Raw genomic sequence first — 21731 nt, 5'->3', positions numbered from 1 at the left:
GAGAGGAAGATAGATATCTGATTTCTGACTGTTAGAAGATGAAACAATTGGAAATTTCATGTGAAGAACACAGTAGAGTTGGTCATTGAGCCTGACAAAGAAGTGGGAGCTTCATTTAAATGTCATCCTGTGTAACTTCTCTTTATGCCTGACATATTCCCCATGGATATGCATTCCAGATCAGAGTAGTATATAATGAAGAGGATCAGAAAGTTGCAATAGTACTTCTGTGGTGAATTGCTTATAGAAAGGCCATAGGACCAGTTGCCCTACCCCGAGTCCTTGTGGCACAAGAAGGGAAAGGTGCAGAAGGATAGGAGAGCAATACAGAGCCAGTAAAAAAGTGATAAGCCTTGAATTAAAAAAAAAAAAAAAGAAAAAAAAGAACTTCCCAAATAATTATGCAGTGAATTCCACTACAGATGATTCATTAATTTAATGACTCAATTAGGCAATAAAAATCTTTTAGTAGGAAATACAGCCAAACAGCATACTTGGTTTTTCCTTCCGACAGGCCTTTGTTTGAAGCCTTAAGCCTTTTGTTCCTGAGTTAGTATGCTTTTAAGCTAAGAATCACTAGGCTTATTACAGAAGTAGCAGCCATTGTGATGAGGAGTACATCTCCTGTGTGCAAGTGGTAAGTGTTAAGCTAGTGCCTAATTAATAAATCCATGTAATGGGAATTGACAGTATTTTTTCTCCTGTTCATCTGGGCTGCGTCATCTATTTTTGTTCCTTTTGCAATGAACTTTTTCTGTGTGGGAGTTGTAACAGAAATCACCTATTCTCCCTATCAAATAATCTTCTGGAATCAGAATCAACTCTTTCTTGACAGGAGAGTCTATACACACGTTTCCTTCCTGAGAGCATTGCTTTGCACGGAACTGACTCAGTTACACCTGTGAGGCTGAGAAGACTAGATTAATGTCAGACTAAGTGCTAAGGGTCAACCTTTTATCCTGCTTTCTCCATTGCAGATGAAGTCAGGAGAGATGGCTGCCAATATTGCCCGAGAGCTTGCAGAGCACACCAGAAACCACTTATATGCTGGTGACATCACGTACTCTGTGTCTGCCATGGTTCAGCTGGTGAACCTGCTTGATGTGCAGCTCCGAAACCTGACGCCAGGTGGGAAGGACAGTGCTGCACGCAGCTTGAATAAGGTAAGAACAAAGGTCCTGGGGAAGGGACGAGAGGCTGGAGAAAGGTTTGGCTGACCCTGGAGAGCTGTTAGAAATCTCTTTCTGAACAGGTGCCATTTGAAGGCAGTGATTTCTTTCTTAGTAGACAAAAGTACCTGGCAGTTTTTGTTTACAGTGTATTTTATTCTGTTGAAAAATGAAACAGTTGTAAATGCCGAGTGTTCTGTTGGTGCTGGGAAATGTATACCCTTAGATGTGTAGATGGATAAATTCCAGGTACTTTGTCATGGTCTCAGCGCTCATAGTTCAGTATGAGAATAAGTCAAGTGATACCATGGCAATTATTGTGGATTTGTGCCAGTGTGACTGAAACCAGAATTTTATGTAGCGTTTCCAATACTGAATCTGTCTGAGTAATATAAAACAGAAAATTTGAATTTTTAAAACTCAAAAATGCAGAGTCTGATTTTTGATTTTTCATTGTGTAACATCAAAAAATGCTGAATGTGAAGTTCAAATGGGCACTACTATGCATAAACATAAACAAATAAAAGCAAGCAAAAATTTATTTACATTTGAGATACATTTATCAAAGAAACATAGGATGTCAGCATATTTACATCTGAGGTGCTGAAGACAACTTGGTATTAGAGGGCCTTTGAAATTATTACCTATCATGTAGCCCAGAAATACTTTTCTACATGATGACTCTGTGGTTTCTTTGCCCTCTGCCAGAGTTAAGTGTACTTGCTACATATTAAAGGCGCTAGAAGTTGCCAGTCGTGGGAGAAAATACAGGCTGTGGAGTCTGCAGGAATATATTTAAATGTAGGGTTTCCTTGGTCCAGGGCCCTCTTCGTCGCAGAATCTCATGTAAACACATGGGATAAGACTTACTTGAAATTCAGGCAGTGCACTGTGCAGGCCTGTCATCAGAACAGCGACCAACTGAACCTTGTGGCTACCAGCATACGGCTTTATTGGCCACCTACTTAAAAAAAGATCCCAGATTTTGCTGTTAGCAATGTAGCTGGCTCTGACAGTCCTGGCATCCATGTAAGTGTAAAGAGAATTTGATTGTGAGGTTATACAGGGAAAAAACAATCCCAGCTAAGCTTGAAATTTCTTCCGTGTCTTCAAAAGAGACATATTTTTCAGAGAAGTAACATTGTCTTTTTGTTGTAAGATATTACTGTTGACATATTCTCTTTTAAGTGTGAAGGGCTTCAGGATTGTTTAAGATTACAGCTGCGTGGGAACTGAAGTCGTCCTGCATATCATGTGCTTTGCATGTGCTGTGAATTGGGTTATCCCGATGCTTGTAATTAATGCTGCTTCCAGCTATTTTATAACCGTGTCAGAAATAATTGTATTAACTGTTACATCAGCATAACATTTCTGTTATAATCAAACCATGGTTTTGTTTGAAATTATTGTGATATCTGCCAATATCAGGTAAAACCAGCAATTAATGTCACATACTAACAGGTTTCATGAATGTAGTCTGCTTGCTCTTCTGAATATGCCCTAGCCACACCCAACATTTTGTCACTTCAGCTTTGCAAGCACATATTTTTCGTCTTTTAAATCCCACCTCCTGCTGTTCACTCCGATGATACAAAATGGGGCTGTGTCTTAGTGACGGGTGAGAGTAACCAAGGGGACTGACAGGTTCGGTGAGGCAGAGCCACTCAGCTCTGCTGTCACTCCTGTGGTTCCCTTTGCAGGTTTTTCATCCACCATCAGCTTTGCACAAGCAGCTTATACAAATCAATTGCACTCCACATTAAAATTCTGGACCGTGTGGAGTCCTGCAAAACAGCGACGCGAATCAGTGATCCAAATGGCAGGTTTGGTAATTTACTTGCTCTCATTCTCCACTTAATTCTTTCGAAGAGCAACTGTTCTGTGTTCATTTAAGAATGCATGAATTTGGCTTAGAAGTAGTATTGGGCAAACAAAAGGCAGCAGAGTTACTGCTCCTTTTTCCCCTTCGCTGATCAAGAGTATTTCCAAAAAAAAAAAAAAAGGGAAAAAGACATTTGCAAGGAATTTTAGTTAGTGTTGTTTGGTCAGAAAGGAGAAATAAAGTGAGAACTAGCCATTAAATATTCTTTCAATCATTAAAGGAAATGTGCTGGGGATTTGCCTTCATGCTCCATATGAAAGTAGTCACCTGTGCTCTTTTGCTTTTGTCTTTTTTTTTTTTTTTTTTTTTTTTTTTGTACAAGCTGATGTACAATGAATTGAAATAAACTGGCATAATCAGTTTTTAAAAGCCATCATCTTTCAGGAGTCACTTTCTTGTCACTAAAAGCTTCATGCTTTCCACTGGATCAGGCTTAATTAAGGTAATAATTGTTGTATAGCAGACTGGTGAGACCCCCAAGTGGATAGCTCTGTAATTTCCAGCGTGGCTTTCTTTGATCTCCATTTGTCTGTAAAGTCTTCATAGGGCCACGTTTACCCAGGGGAAGATTTCTACTGTTACAAATTGATGAATTAGAAATTGAAATTAGGCATTGCACAATACCTCAGTGTATTTTGTTTGTTTCGGAGCCTCAGAACTCTCAGGGACAAATCTGGCTCTCAGCTGTTCTAATGGGATGGCACTGCCATGAGTTGAGAGCACAAGTCACCCCTTAATCTCCCTGGAGATTCGCCATCTCCATTTTCAACCCAGGCAGATCTGCAAAACACAACCCAGCAAAAACAGTGGCTTTGAGCAGCCAGACTTTAGTTGCACTGTTGCAGAGCAGTCTCATGTTTGCTCATTGTTGCAGACAGCCTGCTAAGTTCCATCGAGATAAATAAGTGCCTGTTTGAATTTCACAACACACTGAAGTGCAGTTATCTGGTAGGAGGCATGCAAGTACATATGAAAGTATGGTCTTAAATGTGGCTCTTATTATAAAGGTGGGATTCTTTATGGAAAAGCTATTCAGCATATGAAGTGTTTAGGCCCAGTGCTTACAAAGGAAAGGACAACTCAATGTGAAAGAGAATTGGAAAGGTTAGCCCTTAAGAAACAGTTTAATCTAAAGAGGAGAAAATGGCCTCAACTGGGAATATTAAATCTGATCCACATTTCATTCTTTTGCAACCTCTTAGGTGGCCCTTTATGCATTCAGAATCTCTGGGCAATGCACTCTCCTGCAGTTCTAGGCATGACCACAAAGCTGGGCCGTGAGAGGCTCTGCCTGGAACCAGGGAATTGTGCAGGCATGTCAGGATGAGTCCCCACCACTACCCTGCATACAGCTTGCTCCGTGCTTGTCCAAAGCCTGCTGCAGCTCAACATGCCATCAGCACTCTCCAAATGCACAGAGCCCACACCTCTCTCATATAAGTAACAGTTAGCTCATCTTTTCAAGCCTTGTTTGACATGGGAATATCATGTGCTTTCCAAGGAAAGGTGGTCTCTCGAGTACTTCCACCTTACTTCTCCCACTGTCTAACAGCTGCTCTTGCAAAGTTGCATGTGTGGGCTTTACTGGAAAAGGACTAACCTGTATTTCTGGATCCCATCCTTCCTGCCTTTCACTGCTGCCTAACTCACATATTTCCTTTGGTTTGGTTTGGTTTTAGGAGCTGTTTAAAAGAGAAACAAGGTTTTTACGTAGGCATTTTCTTCAATTTTTCCCCTTGTTCTGTCACTAACTTGTTTTTTCTATTCCGTCTTTAATCTGCTGTCTTTATGAACTCAGCTTCAGAAAAGGGAGCGCTCTTGCAGGGCCTATGTCCAGGTATTTCTTGTGTTTTTAATACACGTCCAGTTGTTTGACTGAATGACTGTGAAGTGGTTCTTGTCTGTCAATCTGATTTTTACTGTCTTTGTGGCAGCAAGCTTTAAGGTTAAGGTTACAGGATAATATGACTTCCAGTTATTCATTTTCCCTCCACACTTGCCCTTAACAAAAATCTTGGGAGGAAAAAAAAAAAAAAAAAGTGGGAGAAAATAAAAAGAACTCTGATAAAACCTGTTCAGCCATTGCAGTAAGCAGAACTATATGGATGCATAAAGAATGCTGAAGTCCTGCTCGCAAAGATGTTTCCAAACCAGTTGGGTTTCACTTGCAACATGTTACTCAAATAATGGCTGTGTGCATATTCTTGCTTTTCCTTCTTCTCCTCTTACATTTGCAAATTTAGAAACAATTCAAAATTGCGGCTCTTGGCATAAGGGAGGAGGTAGAATCATAATGAAATTCAGTGTCCTTACAGAGAGATGTAAGAAGGAGGAGAGTGCTGAAAACTAAATATAGGATTAGGAACATAACGTCCCATAAAGTTCACCCAGCTGCAGCCTGAATTTTGCAGGCTTGCATTGTGTTTTACATGAACAAAGTCAAGACCCAGTGTCTTGGAAAGACTGCTTCTAGTCCTTACAAGAGTGAGGTCTTGGCTTATGACATTATTTATCCTGTCACCTAGGCTTTTATAGCATTTGCTCCAGTGACTTTTATATAAAGCTGTTTGTATACTACGGGTGAGTTAATACTGCTTTAAGAAATGTGAATGTTTTACCCCCTAATTTCTGTCTTGTGCTTATGGACTTCAGTGTTGTACTTATGGATGGTTGGTCATTATTCATATGTGTGTGCAAAACAAGTGTGAAAGTGAAACCCACATTTCTGGAAGGGACTGCCTATGCCTGCTCTATTTCTGCAAAGTCAAGCTTCCTAGCCATATTGACTTTATTTTGTGAGTACATGCTTCATTTGGCGTGTGGGATTAGGTGGTTTAGATTTCTAGGGCGTTAAATATAACAGTGCACCTCTGTGCTGTTAGCCTGTCTGTATTTCCTTTGGATATGGTTGTGCCAGAAAGCCATCTTTCATATATTTCCTTCCTTATACATTAATGGATAAAGACGAGTTGTGGAATTATACATTTGTGGCTGGTCTAGCCTTTCTTAAGATCCCAGAGAAGGCAACTAGAATTTGAAGGAATGTTTGCAATGCATTACTTACTCTCCAGCTAGCTGTCTTGTCCACTGGTGAGAGTGTAAATGTGATTAGGCTGGCTTGACCATGGTTCATACAGCCCTGTCGGGGATCTTGGGTACTGCTCAATCTGTAGTTGTCCTTTCCCTGGCTGCACGGGAACATTCTACAGACTTAATGCATGCTCCTGGTCTTTTTGTCTTCTTTCAAACATTAGTGTATAATGGACATAATATACTCCACAAAAGTTTGGCATTGATATGTGCACAAACTTAAACTTACCCTTAATTTCAAGGACTCCTTGCCTTTCACTTGGAAAGGCTACTGGTGTGTTTAAACATTAATCATTTGCCTACTACTTTAGTAGACAAAAGCTGATGAAAGCTCATTGCCTGAGCTGTTTAGTATAAATATGGACAAAGCTGGTAAATGTATTGAAAAGGACAGTCTGGTAATGGAGGACTTGAAGAATGAATTGGATGACCTAATTGAACCTTTTGACTCTACTTTGTATTATATGGGGGTAAAATAATGTATCTAGACATATTTTCATACAGTATGTTTCCATTTGCAAACCATGTAGCTAAAGTCACAAAAAAATCTTGTGGGAGAGAGTTCGTCTGTAATAACAACTGAATGTGACTGCACAGATTCCTGTTATATGCCACTTATGCTTCACAGGCAGGGAAATGTCTGAACTGTCAAAATAATTTAAATGGAGAAGTCCTGGACTTTTTGAAGTTAATGGGAGGTGGGAAGTCCCTAGAAATATGTTACCAGTGACATAGAGATCGAGTTTTCAGCCTTTTTGCCGTGATCTCCTTGTGCTAATCCCTTTGTCATGAAGAGTGTCGATGACTGAAACCAACACACGGGGCTGTTGTATGTGTTGAAGTGTAGCTTCAGTCCTCATTAGACAAAGGAAAACACAGTGCAAAGTTTATATGAGAGATGCCCACTAACTGTAAAAATCAGAAGTACAACTGAAAAAAGGTGTATTTGAGAAAAGAGAGGGGAACTTGAGAAGATAATTACTAGTATCTATCTTAATGGTTTATTGGGGCTGACAAACTTGTGCCAGTTGAGTTGTAAAGCCCTCTTAAGCCCATAGTAAATTAATAATTTAAATAAACTGGTAATCTTGTGAGTTAGTCAAAGATTAGACTGTGAGAATGCAGTATCAGATTGTCACCTTATCTTTCTTGGTAATACCATATTTTAAACAAATAATCAATTAGATTTGTCTGTACAGTGCTTCAATATTTCTTGAGTTGTAAGCTCAGCATTTTTTTTTTTACTGAAGACAGAGCTTACAGAAGCCTCTCCGTTAGTGGAAAATGTGGTAAATGCTGTTTTTTCTCTCAAAAAAATAATACCCAATCTAATGGGTGATGTAATAATGCATGTTAATAGAATGACAGGACAGCTGCTTGGGGATTTGCCCATCTCAGTGACATTTAAAACACTTCCAGAGGAGCTTTAACTTGCAATAGTAAGAGACTCCTAGAGAAGGTGATATTGCTGAGGTGGATGTCCAGTATGCATGGAGCGAGCTTGGAAAGGTATTCTGTTGGCTAAGGAGCGTTAGGCCAGGTGTCTGACTTTTCGGTGGCTGAGAATGATCTGTGCACAGATTCCTCTTGAAACTGTGTCTCCCTGCATGATCAAGCCCACCTTTATGCAACACACTGTTCTTGGCACTCTATTTTGGGAAAGGAATGACAAAATCATTGTGCAAGAGAGTGAGTCACAACAGATGACACATTTGATGGCTGTATCCTCATTTGATGACTGGTGTGTGACATAAACTCTGAATTTCTTTCAGAGTTGGTGTTTGTTCATTTTTACAAAGATCTTTCTCCTTACATTGAGGCTTTGGAGTAGTAGAAAACACTCAGCGTTTGTCTTTTGAGGACTATGAAATTGGAATTGGTGTCAGAGATTTCTTCCACGCTCATCAGCAAGTGACACAAATGTGCTGTTTCTCAGTTTCTCATCCTACAAAGCTGTGGGCACATTCACAGAATTGCAGAATTGTAAGGGCTGGAAGGGACCTCCAAAGGTCATCAAGTCCAGTCTCCCTGCAAAGCAGGCTCCCTACAACAGGTTGCATAGGTTGGCATCCAGGTGGGTCTTGAATATCTCCAGAGAAGGAGAATCCACACTCTATGGGGTGAATCAACCTCCCTGGGCAGTCTGTTCTAGTGCTCTGTTACCCTTACCATGAAAAAGTTCCTTCACATATTGGTGCAGAACTTCCTGTGCTCAAGTTAATAGCTGTTTCTCTTTGTCCCATCCCTACAGACAGCTGAAAAGAGGTTGGCCATGTCCTATTGACTTCCACACTTAAGATATTTATAAACATTAATAAGATCCCCTCTCAGTCTTCTTTTCTCAGGGCTGAACAGTTCACTCAGCCTTTCCTCACAGGGGAGATGTTCCAGGCCCTTTATCATCTTAGTGGCCCTCTGCTGGACTTTCTCCCTATCTTTTTTGTACTGACGAGCCCAGAACTGGATACACTCCGGGCCTGACCAGGGCAGAGTAAAGGAGGAGGATCACCTCCCTTGGCCTGCTGGCCATGCTCCTTTTAATGTACCCCAGGATCCCATTGGCTTTCTTGGCTACCAGGAAACACTTATGGCTCATGGCCAACCTGTCATCCACCAAGATCTCCTGGGTCCTTCTCCACAGAGCTCCTCTCCAGCAGGTCATACCCCAACCTATACTCATGGTTATTCCTTCCCAAGTGCAAGACTCTACACTTGCTCTTGTTAAACTTCATCTGATTTATTGCTGCTCATCTCTCCAGTCTGTCCAGGTCTTGATGAATGGCAGCACAGCCTTCAGGTGTGTCAGCCAATCCTCCCAGCTTTGTATCATCAGCATTCTTACTGAGGGTAGACACTATCTCCTCATCAAGGTCATTGATGAAGATATTGAACAAGACTGGACCCAGCAGCAACCCCTGGGGAGCACCACTAGTTACAGGTCTCCAACCAGACTCTGCCCCACTGATCACAACCCTCTGAACTCAGCTAGTCAGCCAGTTCTCAACAGACCTCACTGTCCAGTCATCTGTCTCACGTTTTCTCAGCTTCATTGTCAGGATGTCATGGGAGACAGTATCAAAAGCCTTGCTGAGGTCAAGGTAGATGACATCCACTGCTCTCTCCCATCTACACATCTGGTGATGCCGTCATAGAAGGCTGTGAGGTTGGTCAAGCGGAATTTTCCCTTGGTGAATCCATGCTGACTATTCCTGATGACCTTCTTCTCTTCCATTTGCTCAGAGAAGGCATCTAGAACAAGCTGTTCCATCACCTTTCCAGGGACAGATGTGAGGCTGCCTGGCCTGTAGTTTCCCAGATCAAATCAATTCCCCTGGCTTCTGGATACACAGGAAGGATAGTAAAGAAAAGAAAAATATGAACACTTAGTACAGTAAATGAGGCCCTATTAATGTGGGAAAAAAAATAGAAGTTTGCTGTAAGATTTAGTAGGTGGAAACAAGAGCTTAATAAAGGCTCATACCACAGAGACCAACCACGTGGAGTCCTCTCAAGCACAGATGTGCACTTGATTGCAGTCTGAGCTCACCTACTTGGTTTTCTTGGATATTTGGGCTGGAGCTTGGGGACATCATGAAACTGATGTCTTTCTCTGCAGTGCCAACCAGCAACCCCTTCCTGCACATAACTGTGTGCTGCATTTGAGAGACATTGCAGAAGTCAAAAACTTCCCAGGAGGTTCCCATTCTTCTTCTTTTTGGTAGAGGTACCACCTGATCCAGAAAGACCACAAACTTCTGGGTACAGATATCATCAGAGCCACAACCAGGCCAGCACTGAGCTCCTGGCAGAGTCAAGGTGGCAGATGGCAGGTGGCTACCATCAGAATTGTGCTTGTTCTCTTGGAAGTTTTCTGTATGCTTCATACTTCTAACACAGGCTGTTTGAATTGCTGTACTAAGCGAAAATGAAAGGCTTTCCCCTAAAAAGTTCAAAGGCATTAAGTTTCGAGCTGAGGAAAAGAGGAGATTTTTTTTTTTTTTCTTTGCAAACTTAGTAGCTCTTAGCAGATAAAAAAGGTGTGTCTGGGTCTTTGCCAGTAGTATTTAAAGTGGATTAATTCTGTTTTTCCCACTTCTTGCTTGCTTGCTTGCCCAGCTGGCCTCAACTTCTGTGAAGACTAAACGAAAGAAGCTCTTGAGACAGAGAATAAATTGAATTATGCCACATTTAGTTGTGTTCTTGTTGTGCCTGCAACAAGAAAGACTCTAACCTCCATTTATAAAGAAAGGGGCAAATTAATGAGGATTTTCAAGTTCCTTGTTTGGTCACTTAATTGGCTGTATGACAAAGAGCTCTGCGGTGCGTGTCAAACAACTTTCAGAGTCCTCTAATGATTTGTGCCTCACTTGACTCCTGATGCTATTCTGCACAGCCTGTCAGGAGAGGTATCGTTGTTGAAGTGGCTGGAATAAATTGGCTAGCAGTGTGCATACAATGTAGTATATTAACTATAGCTATGGGGAGTACTTTTAGCAGCTTTTTCAAGGTATCTAGATGTTTGGCTATAAGCATCAAAGTGCTCCGGACTTTCATTTAATGTAATTAAAAGGACATCTGAAAGAAGTGTGACACACAGCAGGGTTCAGCGCTTGGGCAGCCCTTTGTAAAAACCCTGTGAACTTAATATACTTCACAGCTTGATAGACCCACACTTGATTTATGTCAGTAAGAGGAAAAATATAAATCCCCACCCTGTGTGTTTCTGCTGCATTGAGCCTGTTAGGGGAGAGGAGGTTCAAAGCAGCGGCCTTTGGTTTGTCACTGGAGTCCAAAATTTTTCATGTGGATATTGGAATGTGACCATATATTCCTCTACCTACAACTAAGCTTCATGTGCAGTAATGCTCTCACGTCTAACAGCAAAACTGGAAAAAAATCTAATGGTTTTTGTGTTACTGTATACTCACTTTCTGCTTAAGGCTGAGTCAGCCCTTAAGCCTGGAGGCACAGAAAAAAGTCTCAGTGTGAATTGCTGTAGAGACCAGTGGGAGATGTCCCTTTGATTTGGACCACTGGGAGAAAAGATGAATCTCGCAGACGCCCTAGGAGTTCCCTTGAAGGCTATGGATATTTCATCAAACAAGCATTTATTGTTTGCAAGTCATTTTCCTTTCTTTCTACATCTTTGCTCACTTCTCCTGTGTGATTATCCTAGCAGTTGCTAGTATGGTCCCACATCCCAGACAGTAGGGCAGCAAATACAGATGATTTATAAATGCAGTTCTCAGCTTATTCTGTAGGGAAGATCTCATTAGATGAAATAGATCGTATGTTATTTCCTTCTTGGCAATCAATTCCTTTTATTTCAGTCCTACTTAAGGCCTTCTGACCTTAAAATATTCTTCCTCGTATACTAAGCAAAGCAAAGCCATAACCTGTAATTTGTAACCTTCTTTTATTTCTCAGATGTCCTTTTTTTTTTTCTTTTTTTTCTTCTGTGCTCTCGTTAGGAGATTATTAGTAGTTCAAGGCCAAGATTGCAAACCTTGCATGCCTCGTGCAAGACCATTAATTCCATACTTAAGCGTTTTGTAGATGACCTGATTTTAATAAAGGTCAGTACCTTTATTCTCAGTGCATTGAGTTCCCAGTACCATTGAAATTGAGGCTGTTTCCTATAGTTCGTACATTGGCAGCAGAAACAGCTTTTCCCCTGAATCTATGGAATCACTTTAGAAATTCCTCCTTAGTGTCAGAGGAAGATCTCCATTTGCCTTCACCATGAGTACTAACTGTGGGTTTTGGTTCAGTTCACTGAAACTGATGCCATCGGTTGTCAGTCACCTACTTTGGTAGTAGGTGTAGACTGGTGCCTCTGGGTTAGTTCCGAAGGCAGAAGTGAAGATCAGCAGTATGTATGCTAATAAACTAGTTTCTTTTTCAACTTCTTGTTATGGTTAAGCTAGATTCAATTTAAATATGTGCTTACCCATTTCAGTGAATAACAGATGTTTTACAATGACCAAATTGTTTTGGAAAAAGCCTTAGACTGGCTGGGCTTCCCTGTAAGCTGTGGTCTTGTGCTTTGACTAGATACTAATTTTGATTTGGAATTACAAGAACAAATGACAGGAAGAAGAACCATTGGAGAGCAAAGAGCCTTGTCAGACATATTTGAATACACATTTCAGCTAAGAAACAAGATGCAATATTATTGTTTAGCCAAGACAACATTTTCTTTGTTTTGGGACCTGAAGAAGTAACGTGTGCTTACTTTTCCCCACATAACAGATGACTGCTTCAGCATGTGCATTTCTTGCTGCAAAGGGATCAGGGTGTCATTTATTTGTCACTTTGAGGCCAAGCGTTTCTTGAGCTGGTCCTTTTCAGTGTAATAGCCTTGCCAAGGCTGGCTGTCCTTGTGTGCCCAAATACCTGCTTTCATCCAGGTCTTCTTACCTGGCTGTCCATTTAGGCTGCACCAGGTATATTCGGAGTTAATGGGAGTTCCTCTTTTACTGGAGCTTTTTCTGGCCAGAGGCAACAATTGCAAACTTCCAGCAGAATTTGTCATCAGCAGCATCGATTGTGCCTTTAACTCAATTACTTTGGAGGTTTGCAAATACTGATATCTTAAAAGGGGGTTTGTTTTAGCACTGTGTGTTTCATTTGAATACAGAGAAAAATTAGCTGTTCTTGAAGGCAGGTAAGCTCTTTTAAAGCACTCATGGTTTCTAGTAGAGAAAGGGAAAAAGAAGAGCGTAATATTGTGATCACTGAACCATACCTACATTTCAGTACATCTGCTGTCTGAAGTATTTTTCATATTCACTGTGCACTTTAGACCTGAAAGGGTTTCATACTTTTTTTCCTCCACCAATTTACCATAAAACCTCAGGCTGCTATTAAAAAGTGGGATAATAATGTTTTGTGCATGCTTTGAATAAAGATGGTGATGCACTTGTTTTGGAGTAGCACCCAGAGGCATCAGACAGGACCAGAACTTCAGACAAAGCACCGCAGTCTAAGGCTGTAACTTTGTGGTTGCTCTCTGTGGCCTTAGCACCACTGTTCTAAGAAAGCATGAGCAGGCTTTTCTCAGCAAACTATGCCAACAAGCAGCTTTTGCACAGGGGTAATTTTACAAGCAGTGTTTGTTTCACACATCAGTTCTGACTTTAGTATACCAGTGCAAAGCACAGCTTTGTTGACGTAGCTCCTTCTGTACTAATTTTTGAAAGTGCATTGCATCAAACATTCCCTTCGGGTCAAGGAAGACAAGTGTTAGCAGTGAGAGATTGGGCTTTAAAAGTTATAAAATGCATTTCTTTTAATTAGAGATGTTTTTGTAAAAGTGGTGCTTTAATGCCAGAGCTGCTATAGGAGCTAAGGCCTTGATATAAGTTACGTGCAAAATAATTTATAGTTCGTTTTCAGTCTGTTCTTAAGGAGGTGCTGTGTTGCAAAGAAGGATGAACTGTGAATTTGAAAATTACTCTGCAGAGGGACTCAACCAGTATTCCCTGAGGGGCCTGCTGGTATTCATTTGGCATAAAGAGGTATTTTCTCACATACCCTTGAAAACATGCTCTAACAACCAGTTCATTGGTGTCTTGTTTTGTTTTTTTTCCTCTGTTGGCTGCTCAGCAAGAGGACAAAGTGAACTATAAAGGTTTAGAACAGAGCACCCTTAGGACTTGACTGGAAGAGGGCTGCTGTTCTTCTAAGGTTAGGGTTGCTGTGCTTAAACAACATGGCACAATGAGCTCCAGTCCTAAATTTGACAACGAGATTAGTAGGGCTAACATCTTTAGGTGATTTCCAGGTTCAATTCCCATGTAAAGACAGATTTTACATTACTGAATCTATTTTTGTCAAAGAGTAATGCTTTGGGGTTTGATATGATGAGAGATAAGCCAATAGGTGTGGTATCACTGAGTATATCCTCCCTCCTGGGTTTAAATGGTGTGTCACATAGTCATGTATTTTGGCCAAGTATTTCTTGAGGGGCAGGACATAAAAATAGGTGGAAAAGCAAACTTTAGTTTTACAGGATGAAGCAGCTGTCACAAAGGAAATGAGTGGGATATACGTGATCCCCTTTAGGAATGCCTAGTTACTGAAGACTCTTATTTACCTTTCGACAGTACTTCTTTTAATGCTGTTTTATAAGTTCTTGAGAAGGAAGTTTTACATTTTGTTTCTGTTTTGTCACCTCAGGACAAAATTGAAAAATCATGAGCCATAAGTGCTTATTTGGGGGGAAAAAAATTCCCTCTGCTGTTTATAACATTTATTTATGTTGAAATTACACTCTTCGGTGCTATATAACTAATAATAAAAGAGTTCTCCACCATAGATTTTGTCTTCTATACTTGATTTGTCCAATTGCAGTCACGTTGGAGATAGTGTATTAGATGCATTCGACCTTTCATCTGACCCAGGATGCTTGTTCTTCACAAGTTTGTGTTTAGGGAGTTTAGTATTTAATATATAGGTAGCCTGAAATCTTAGCATAGAGCCACACCTACACATCCTAGGATAAAAAGACAGATGGAAAGTCTTCTTTCCTGTCTCCATTCTGCAGTGCTCTTCTTCCTTCATTTGTTCACACTTCTCAAGGTCTCCCTCAGTGTAATTTCTGTTGCTTTTATACTTCTCCCTGGGTGTGTGCATACTTGTGCTCTTCATTCTTTAAACCCCAGCAACCTTGGCATTGGGTTTTGTGGTTTTTTTTCCCTGTAGGGGAAATTGACATATACTGCAGCCCATACTTTTGTTTTGCCTGAAGCTCACACGTATGCCATGGTTCCCTCGAAAGTTGCTCACCCTGTTCAGCTGTTTGGAAGAGAAGAAAACTAGAGCAGCAGAAAAGCTTTAGAATGGGAAAGAGGCAAGGTCTTCAGTGAAGTAGATGTGCAGAACTAGATCAGAACTTCCTTAGCTCCCTTTGAAAATCCCCACCTTCATCAAGGTCACCAAGGATCTCAGGTAACACTCATCAAGTCATCCGCTCCCAGGAGCACCTATCTCATGCCTTCCTTATTTCAAAGGTCCTTTGTCAGGGCTAATCCTGCTTGTGTCTGAGAGGCTTTACTGGGAGACTGGCACTGTTGCTTCTTTGCTAGAGCTTCATCAGTTCACAAAGTCGTTGAATCTGGTGGCAAATCAACCTAAATCTCAGCAAAATGCAAAGACGTAGGCCAGTCTGTGTCCCATGTGCCTGTTTTCCCACAGTTCCCTTTCTCCTATTCAACTTTTCCCAGTTGGCATCCGTTTCTCAAGAGACACTGTTGCTTTAACAGCTGTTTTGTTTCATTTAAACACCTACCTCAGCTCCTGTCCAAAATGCAAACATTTCATTAGCACCTCATCTCCTTGGCTTCAGCCCACAGCACTCAGCCATAATGAAGTGCTGCGCTCAGAAATATAATGTGGGGAACACTTGATTAATGCACTGAGGCAGGTGAGGGGATTGACCCTCTGGGAAAAGCAATGGACTAAATTCATCTTGATGTATTGCCAATGATGACAGTCTACCAACTTGCTCAGATATGTGTTAGAGACCTGAACTGAAGTCCTTGGAAATCCTTCTGGAGGTTTAGAGTCAGGCCCTGGATCCAGGGTGACATGAAGTGGCTACTTTCAGGCTTGTCACTTGAAGATGCTACTTGGATGGAGAGCACAAAACACTGTGCACATAAGTGAAAAGGTGGCACATAAGGCCTACGTGAGGTTCTCTGTCAGGCTTTGTATGCACACATAATTTGTTAAAAGAAAAATTATATATATATTACTTTTCTGAGGAAAAATCTTTGCAGCATGTGTTTCACTATAACAGAAATATCTTGGCATCTGTTTCATGTTTAGACAAATAGACATAACCTTTCCATCCAGAGCCAGAAGCTAGATCTGCTGCAATGACTATTCCCGCCATTCAGATATTGATAAAAGTATCTAGCATGTTGTTTTAATAGAGATTTAAAAACAACATTAGTAGCTGAGCTGAATGGATGTAAGGTAAATTGTAGCCTGCATGGTAACATTGAAAGGGGAGAAAAATCCTAATATTCTGCTTTCCAGGAATATAAGATCTTTGCAAGAAAAGACCATGTTGTGTGGAACCTGTGCAGCAAAATAGCCAAGGTTTTTGCTCACTGTGAAAGAGTAACACCTTCTTTCTGTCTGCAAAGAGATAAGCTACTTTAGTAAACCACAGAATTTTATGAAGAGCTGCAGCAATCAGGCTTCAAGATTTTAAAACACCAGAAAAGCATGCTGAATTGCTATGGATTTTTAGTATTTCTTTAAATTAAAGTTAACCATCTTTTCCTGTATACATACTGCATTTGTTAAGATGATTTTTAGACTATTCAAGAATATGTGTTTGATAGTCAATTTAAGAAATTGATTTATGGCTAATAAGTTGTACTTAATAGCAAATGGGGAAGGGATCCCAGTCTTGCACTGTAAAGGCTTCACAGCAAAAATTTTTTTGCAGTAGCGATAGAGGAAGAGATTTTCAGCCATTTCAGTTTGCTTCAGTGGTGGAAGCATTGGCTGTTCTACCCTTTGGAAACCAAGCTATGAGGCTCAGGAAAAATGCCTCTTAACCAAGGCAGTAGCTCCAGGTAGGGGAAGATCTACTTAAGGTAAAGGAGGGATTTGGCATAAGAACAAATGAATTATTTTGTCATGAATTAAATTGGAAAGTATGGGCTTTTTAGTGTCAGAGCAGCCCAATTCTGGCTCAGTCTTCCAATAGGAGCTGCAGTGGTATGAGAAACTTTTAAACCTGAAGGATGTTTAGGATGAAGATGCTCATGACATTGTCTCCGTTAATTGTCTTTTCTGGAATCAAAAGCACCAGGAGAGGGAGACTCAGCTGCCTTCACTTTTCTGTGAACATTGCAGTAGCTGAATCTTCCTGAAGGTCACCTGCATACAACAATAAAATTTTATTCTGGTTCAGTGTGATTTTATTCTTCCTCTGCACATTTGTATCTGACCATGACTGGTGAAGGGGAGTCAGGATGCCCTAAATTCACAGTGCCTTGTGATGCCATTATTACTCTCTTCCTTAGGGTTCTGCTAGAGAGCAAGCCATGCTGCATCCTCTCTCTATTCATACATCATCTTGAGGGTGGGTTTAGAGACAGTCAGGAGTAGAAACTGAAGTGTTTCCATGAAAGTGACCCACGGAGTATCCTTTAGGCTTGCAGCATGTAGAAAGCCCACAGGACTGTCTGTCTTGAAAAACAGTACTTTGGGTTTGATGCCTATGTTTGATGCCTGATGCTTTCAGCATGCAGAAAATTAAGAGTGGCAGCTTCATCTTAAAGGGAAGGTTGGTTTATGCAGTCAGTGATAGCTGGCAGTGGAAATGTTTCTTTGTGGGGCAGGCCTGCCGGATGGCTGACTCTTTCCCAGATTGAGACATTTGAAATGGAGCGTCTTATCTACATCTCTATGGGCACCTGCTTGTTCTCTGGATGAAGGGATGTAACTTAACTGTTTCTGTGTCTCACTGCCTGTTAGAGATTATGTGGTGGGAAACGCTCTGGAAAGAGCGTAGCCATTGCAGATGGATACTAGAGAACTTCTGTGAGTGTCCTAGCCTGGCTTCTGAATCTTATTGCAGAAATAGCAGCAACTTACTTCACAGATAGCTTTTGAAGTATATTTTCCTGCATGTTTCTTTAGGGATTTCCACATCCCCCTTCCACTGTCCCTGACTCTTAATTCCTTCTTAATCTGAGCTGATGGTCATGGAAGCTGAAAATCAAGTAAAATCAAGATTTCCTCCCGCTCTCATCTAATGCAGTAAATGATGACTAGCTTCATTGTAGGCTGCACCAGTGGGTGGGGAATGACATGCTGTCCTGTCCCTATGTGTGTTGAGAAGAAAACTGGGCGTATGTCAGAGGTTTCAGAGGTGCACTAGGTTTGCTCAAGCCCTTTCTTACTCAGTTCCTCTCCTTTGCAGGCCATGGTGGAAACGGTGAACAACCTCCTGCAGCCGCAGGCTCTGAATGCCTGGAGGGACCTGAATGCAAGTGAACAGCAACGTGCAGCCACCAAATTGCTTGACACTGTGGAGGACAGTGCCTTCGTGCTGGCTGATAACCTGCTGAAGACTGACATTGTCCGTGAAAACACCGACAATATCCGTAAGAGAATGAGCCCATAGATACTGGGAGCACCAGAGGGAGAGTAAGGGTTGTGAAACCTGACTTCAGTCTTGGCTCTACATTAACTGGAGAGCAGTGTTGGATGTGTCTTGGCCATTGGTGTGAAAAACTTAGAAGTCTTTCCAAAAGAGCCTAAGGGAATAAGATAGCTCCCTGTCCTTGAAATCCCATGGGAAAAGAGAACTTAAACTGCCTTTATTACTCCTGGCTTCAAGTGCAAAATCTGTGCTAGCACACTGAGAGTGTTGTTTCACAGGGAGATGGTTCATCAAAATGCAATTGTGTTTCATTTCATACAAATTTGTGTCTTTATTTGGCTGATTGTTGATTTTAATTAAAAAACAAGCATGATGGAAAGCACCAGAACTCCCACTGTGCATATGTAAAATGAGAACAACTCTTCTTTCTTTTTCTTTGAATACAGATCCCAAGAACTGATAACATTTACAGAAAGTACCAATTGCCAGTGGCAAAGAACTAGCATTTTCAGATTTTCATTTTAACCATTGTCCTTAATATCCTGAGGTTCTTCTTTACAAGAACTAGTTGTCTTTTGTCTTCCACAGAGAACTGGATTTATTTTATTTTTTATTTTTTATTTTTTAATTAAATCTGAAACTTCTTCAGGGCAAAGATTTAGAAAGAAAGAGTCTAGTGTGAAACCTTGTAACTTGATTCCTCTACTTTCAGATGGTCTGGAACACCATTTTTTAAATTTCAAGTATTGTGTAGGTAATTATTTTCAGTAGTGACTTTTCTTTCTGTTGGTCTCTCTTGCAAACAGAGCTGGAAGTTGCAAGACTAAGCACAGATGGCAATCTGGAAGATCTGAAGTTTCCCCAGAACACGGGCCATGGGAGTGCCATTCAACTTTCTGCAAATACCTTGAAACAAAATGGTCGGAATGGTAGGTACAGCACCTCTGGCCATGCTGGCCTTCTAAATCAGTTGTGCTTCAGGCATTGTTTGTGAATGGCTTGCAATTATTGTTTTGTTTTTAACCAGTTATAAGTTTAGTATTAATCACTGTTATTATTTACATTAATGTTAATGTTAGTTGCCCTTGACTGAAGGCTACATTGGTTCACAAGGAATGTATTATGTTACCAAGTGACTGACAGCCTTCAAAAGCATCATATAGTGGTAGAAATACACCAGATCCCTACGACGTGTTTGTTGGGGCACAGTGCTGCATCCAGAGAAGTACTTTTAACTAATGTTATTTGCCATGGAAGCCTTCCTTCCCATGGAATAAGAGCCTTGTATGAGTAACCTGCTTCACACTTGGGCTCTGTGCAGGTTTCTGAAAGGAAAGGAAAGAAACAATAGCAGCAAATCTTAATAATGTGTCAACATGGCAGAAAATCTTGATTAACTGTTAAGAGTTTGCATCTTTAGTGCCTTCCTCTCTGAAGGTTTTGAACCTACTAATATACCATAAATTTAAGATGATACTGAGTGTGAATAGTCTTCAAGCTGTCTGGTTATTTATTTCCAGATCAGAAATTTGAGCAGATACATTTGTTGATCTCTCCAGCCTCGCTATAAGCCAACTTTAAACTGCCATGCTTTCTATTGATGGGACTGACATGGTCCTGTTTATGAGTTCCTTTAAAGTTTATACTTCATTCAGTCACTTTACTGCTCTGCAAGGAAGGAGTGTGCATTTTGCAATGGCTGTTTTTTCAAGATTAAGCTGTATGTAGGGGAAAAGCACTCTATTGCAGAGTTTGATCACTACACAGTGTAATAGGACAGCATTACAGCCAAACTAGATGCATTAAAACTGCCAAAAGTTCAGACAATTGCTGAGACAAAAATTTGATTCAGTGGCTCAGAAAGAGAGCTTTGCCATTGGCTTCCTTGATGGGTTTTGATACTTCTAAATGCAGAGTTTAAAGAACAGTGTTTCTTTTAGAGTTGGTGTAAAACCCGAGATGAGCAGCAAAATTCCAGTGGGATAGGCATTTCACCAGTGAGCTTTGGAGAAGATTTGCGGAGAAAGGAAGGAAAAGTTGGCAGAAGGAAGGAAAAGTCTTTATTTCTAAGTATATCAGTGGAGTTCTGGTCAAATTGAGAGAGCCCCATCAATTTTTATCAGCTTGGCATTCACCTAGAGGTTTCCAAACAGCTATGAAAGAAATTATTGTAGAAAAATTAAGCTTGGGAAGGACCTTTGGAGTCATCAGTGCTTCACCTTCTGCAGAAGCTGAAGTGAAACAAAAAATATTCCCCACAACTTATATTTATAAGACAAACTAATCACATTTGGTTCTTATTTGAAGTCTGTGAATTAAAACAGGAAGCCAACAGAATGATCTCAGCTAAAAAAAACAAAACAAAAGAAAACAAAACAAAAAGTTGACTGGTAGTGTGGTGCAGGTTCCCTAGTGGTGGGTATTTATGGGAAGAGGGTTATATGATTGACAAATTTCTGCTGTTTTTGTTTTGTTCTTCATATGAGATTGGAATTGCATTGGAAAGTTTTGGATTTCCTCTCCCAGAATTGACCTCGCACTTCTCTGAAGTAGTCCTGATTTATTAATGGGGGTTGTGTTGGACTAAATTATAGTTTTACACTGCAACTCTATGGCAGGCCAGAATGAAATATGTTTCCCAAGCGTTGCCTGGAGAATAGTGTTAAGTCAAGTGGGAAATGTGTCGCCTGGCCTCTTTTCTCTGGAGTCAGTTTTTCTACTGATTCCAAAAATAAGCTCACCTTTGCTGTCCGTTTACTTCAGTGTGTTTGCTTAAAAGAGTTTGTTTTGCAGTGGCAGCTCTTGCCTTTTCATCCTTGGACCAGTCAGTGTATTTCATGATGCTCACTGGTATAGGCAGGAGAAGGTGAATTTTTCATACACCACTTCTTGATTCATTCATGCTTTCTCCCCCCCCAAAAATTTAAGTTCATTCAGAGAAGAAATTTGTCATCAAAGATGAAAGCCAGTGCACTAAGCTAGATGTCTAACTTCATGCTGCTCTCCTAGGTGAAATCAGGGTAGCTTTCGTGCTGTACAACAACTTGGGCACCTATCTCTCCACGGAGAATGCTAGCATGAAATTAGGAACTGAAGCGATGTCTACTAATCACTCCGTCATCGTCAACTCCCCTGTCATCACGGCAGCAATAAACAAAGAGTTCAGCAATAAGGTTTACCTAGCTGATCCCGTGGTCTTTACTGTCAAGCATATTAAGGTGAGCAAGTTTGAAAACCATTTTTTTTTTTTTTTTTTTAATTCTGTCTCTATTATAAAGTGCCACAGAAGTTTGGTGATCTGAGGCCCCCAGCAGTCCTTGATTAGATTTTGAATTACGCATTTGTTCCTCTGCGCTTTGAGTTGTTTATGGGGAATATCTCTTTTGTATTGCTTTAATAAAAGTAAAGAAAGTCTCCTTTGAGCTGATGTCCATTGCTCAGTTGCTGACATACGTCATTC

At 40.7% G+C, this 21731-nt stretch overlaps 1 protein-coding gene across 11 annotated transcripts in view; it reads left to right on the top strand.

Moving 5' to 3' along the window:
- The window catches only part of ADGRL3 (adhesion G protein-coupled receptor L3), a 488842-nt gene that overhangs the window by 392553 nt on the left and 74558 nt on the right, over positions 1-21731 (top strand). For 9 of the 11 annotated variants that reach the window (XM_052682231.1, XM_052682224.1, XM_052682221.1 and 6 more), the window contains 5 exons: positions 978-1163; positions 4850-4888; positions 18089-18272; positions 19078-19200; positions 21281-21489. In XM_052682231.1, the coding sequence (XP_052538191.1) occupies positions 978-1163; positions 4850-4888; positions 18089-18272; positions 19078-19200; positions 21281-21489 (741 nt within the window). The remainder of the gene's footprint in view (positions 1-977; positions 1164-4849; positions 4889-18088; positions 18273-19077; positions 19201-21280; positions 21490-21731) is intronic. The other 2 variants (XM_052682227.1, XM_052682223.1) reach the window with 1 other exon arrangement.

Source organism: Tympanuchus pallidicinctus, unplaced genomic scaffold (genome assembly GCF_026119805.1).
Source record: "Tympanuchus pallidicinctus isolate F22 unplaced genomic scaffold, pur_lepc_1.0 scaffold2, whole genome shotgun sequence".
NCBI lineage: Eukaryota > Metazoa > Chordata > Aves > Galliformes > Phasianidae > Tympanuchus > Tympanuchus pallidicinctus.
The sequence above is the reverse complement of the archived record's forward strand: the minus strand, read 5'-3'. Positions and strand labels throughout refer to the sequence as shown.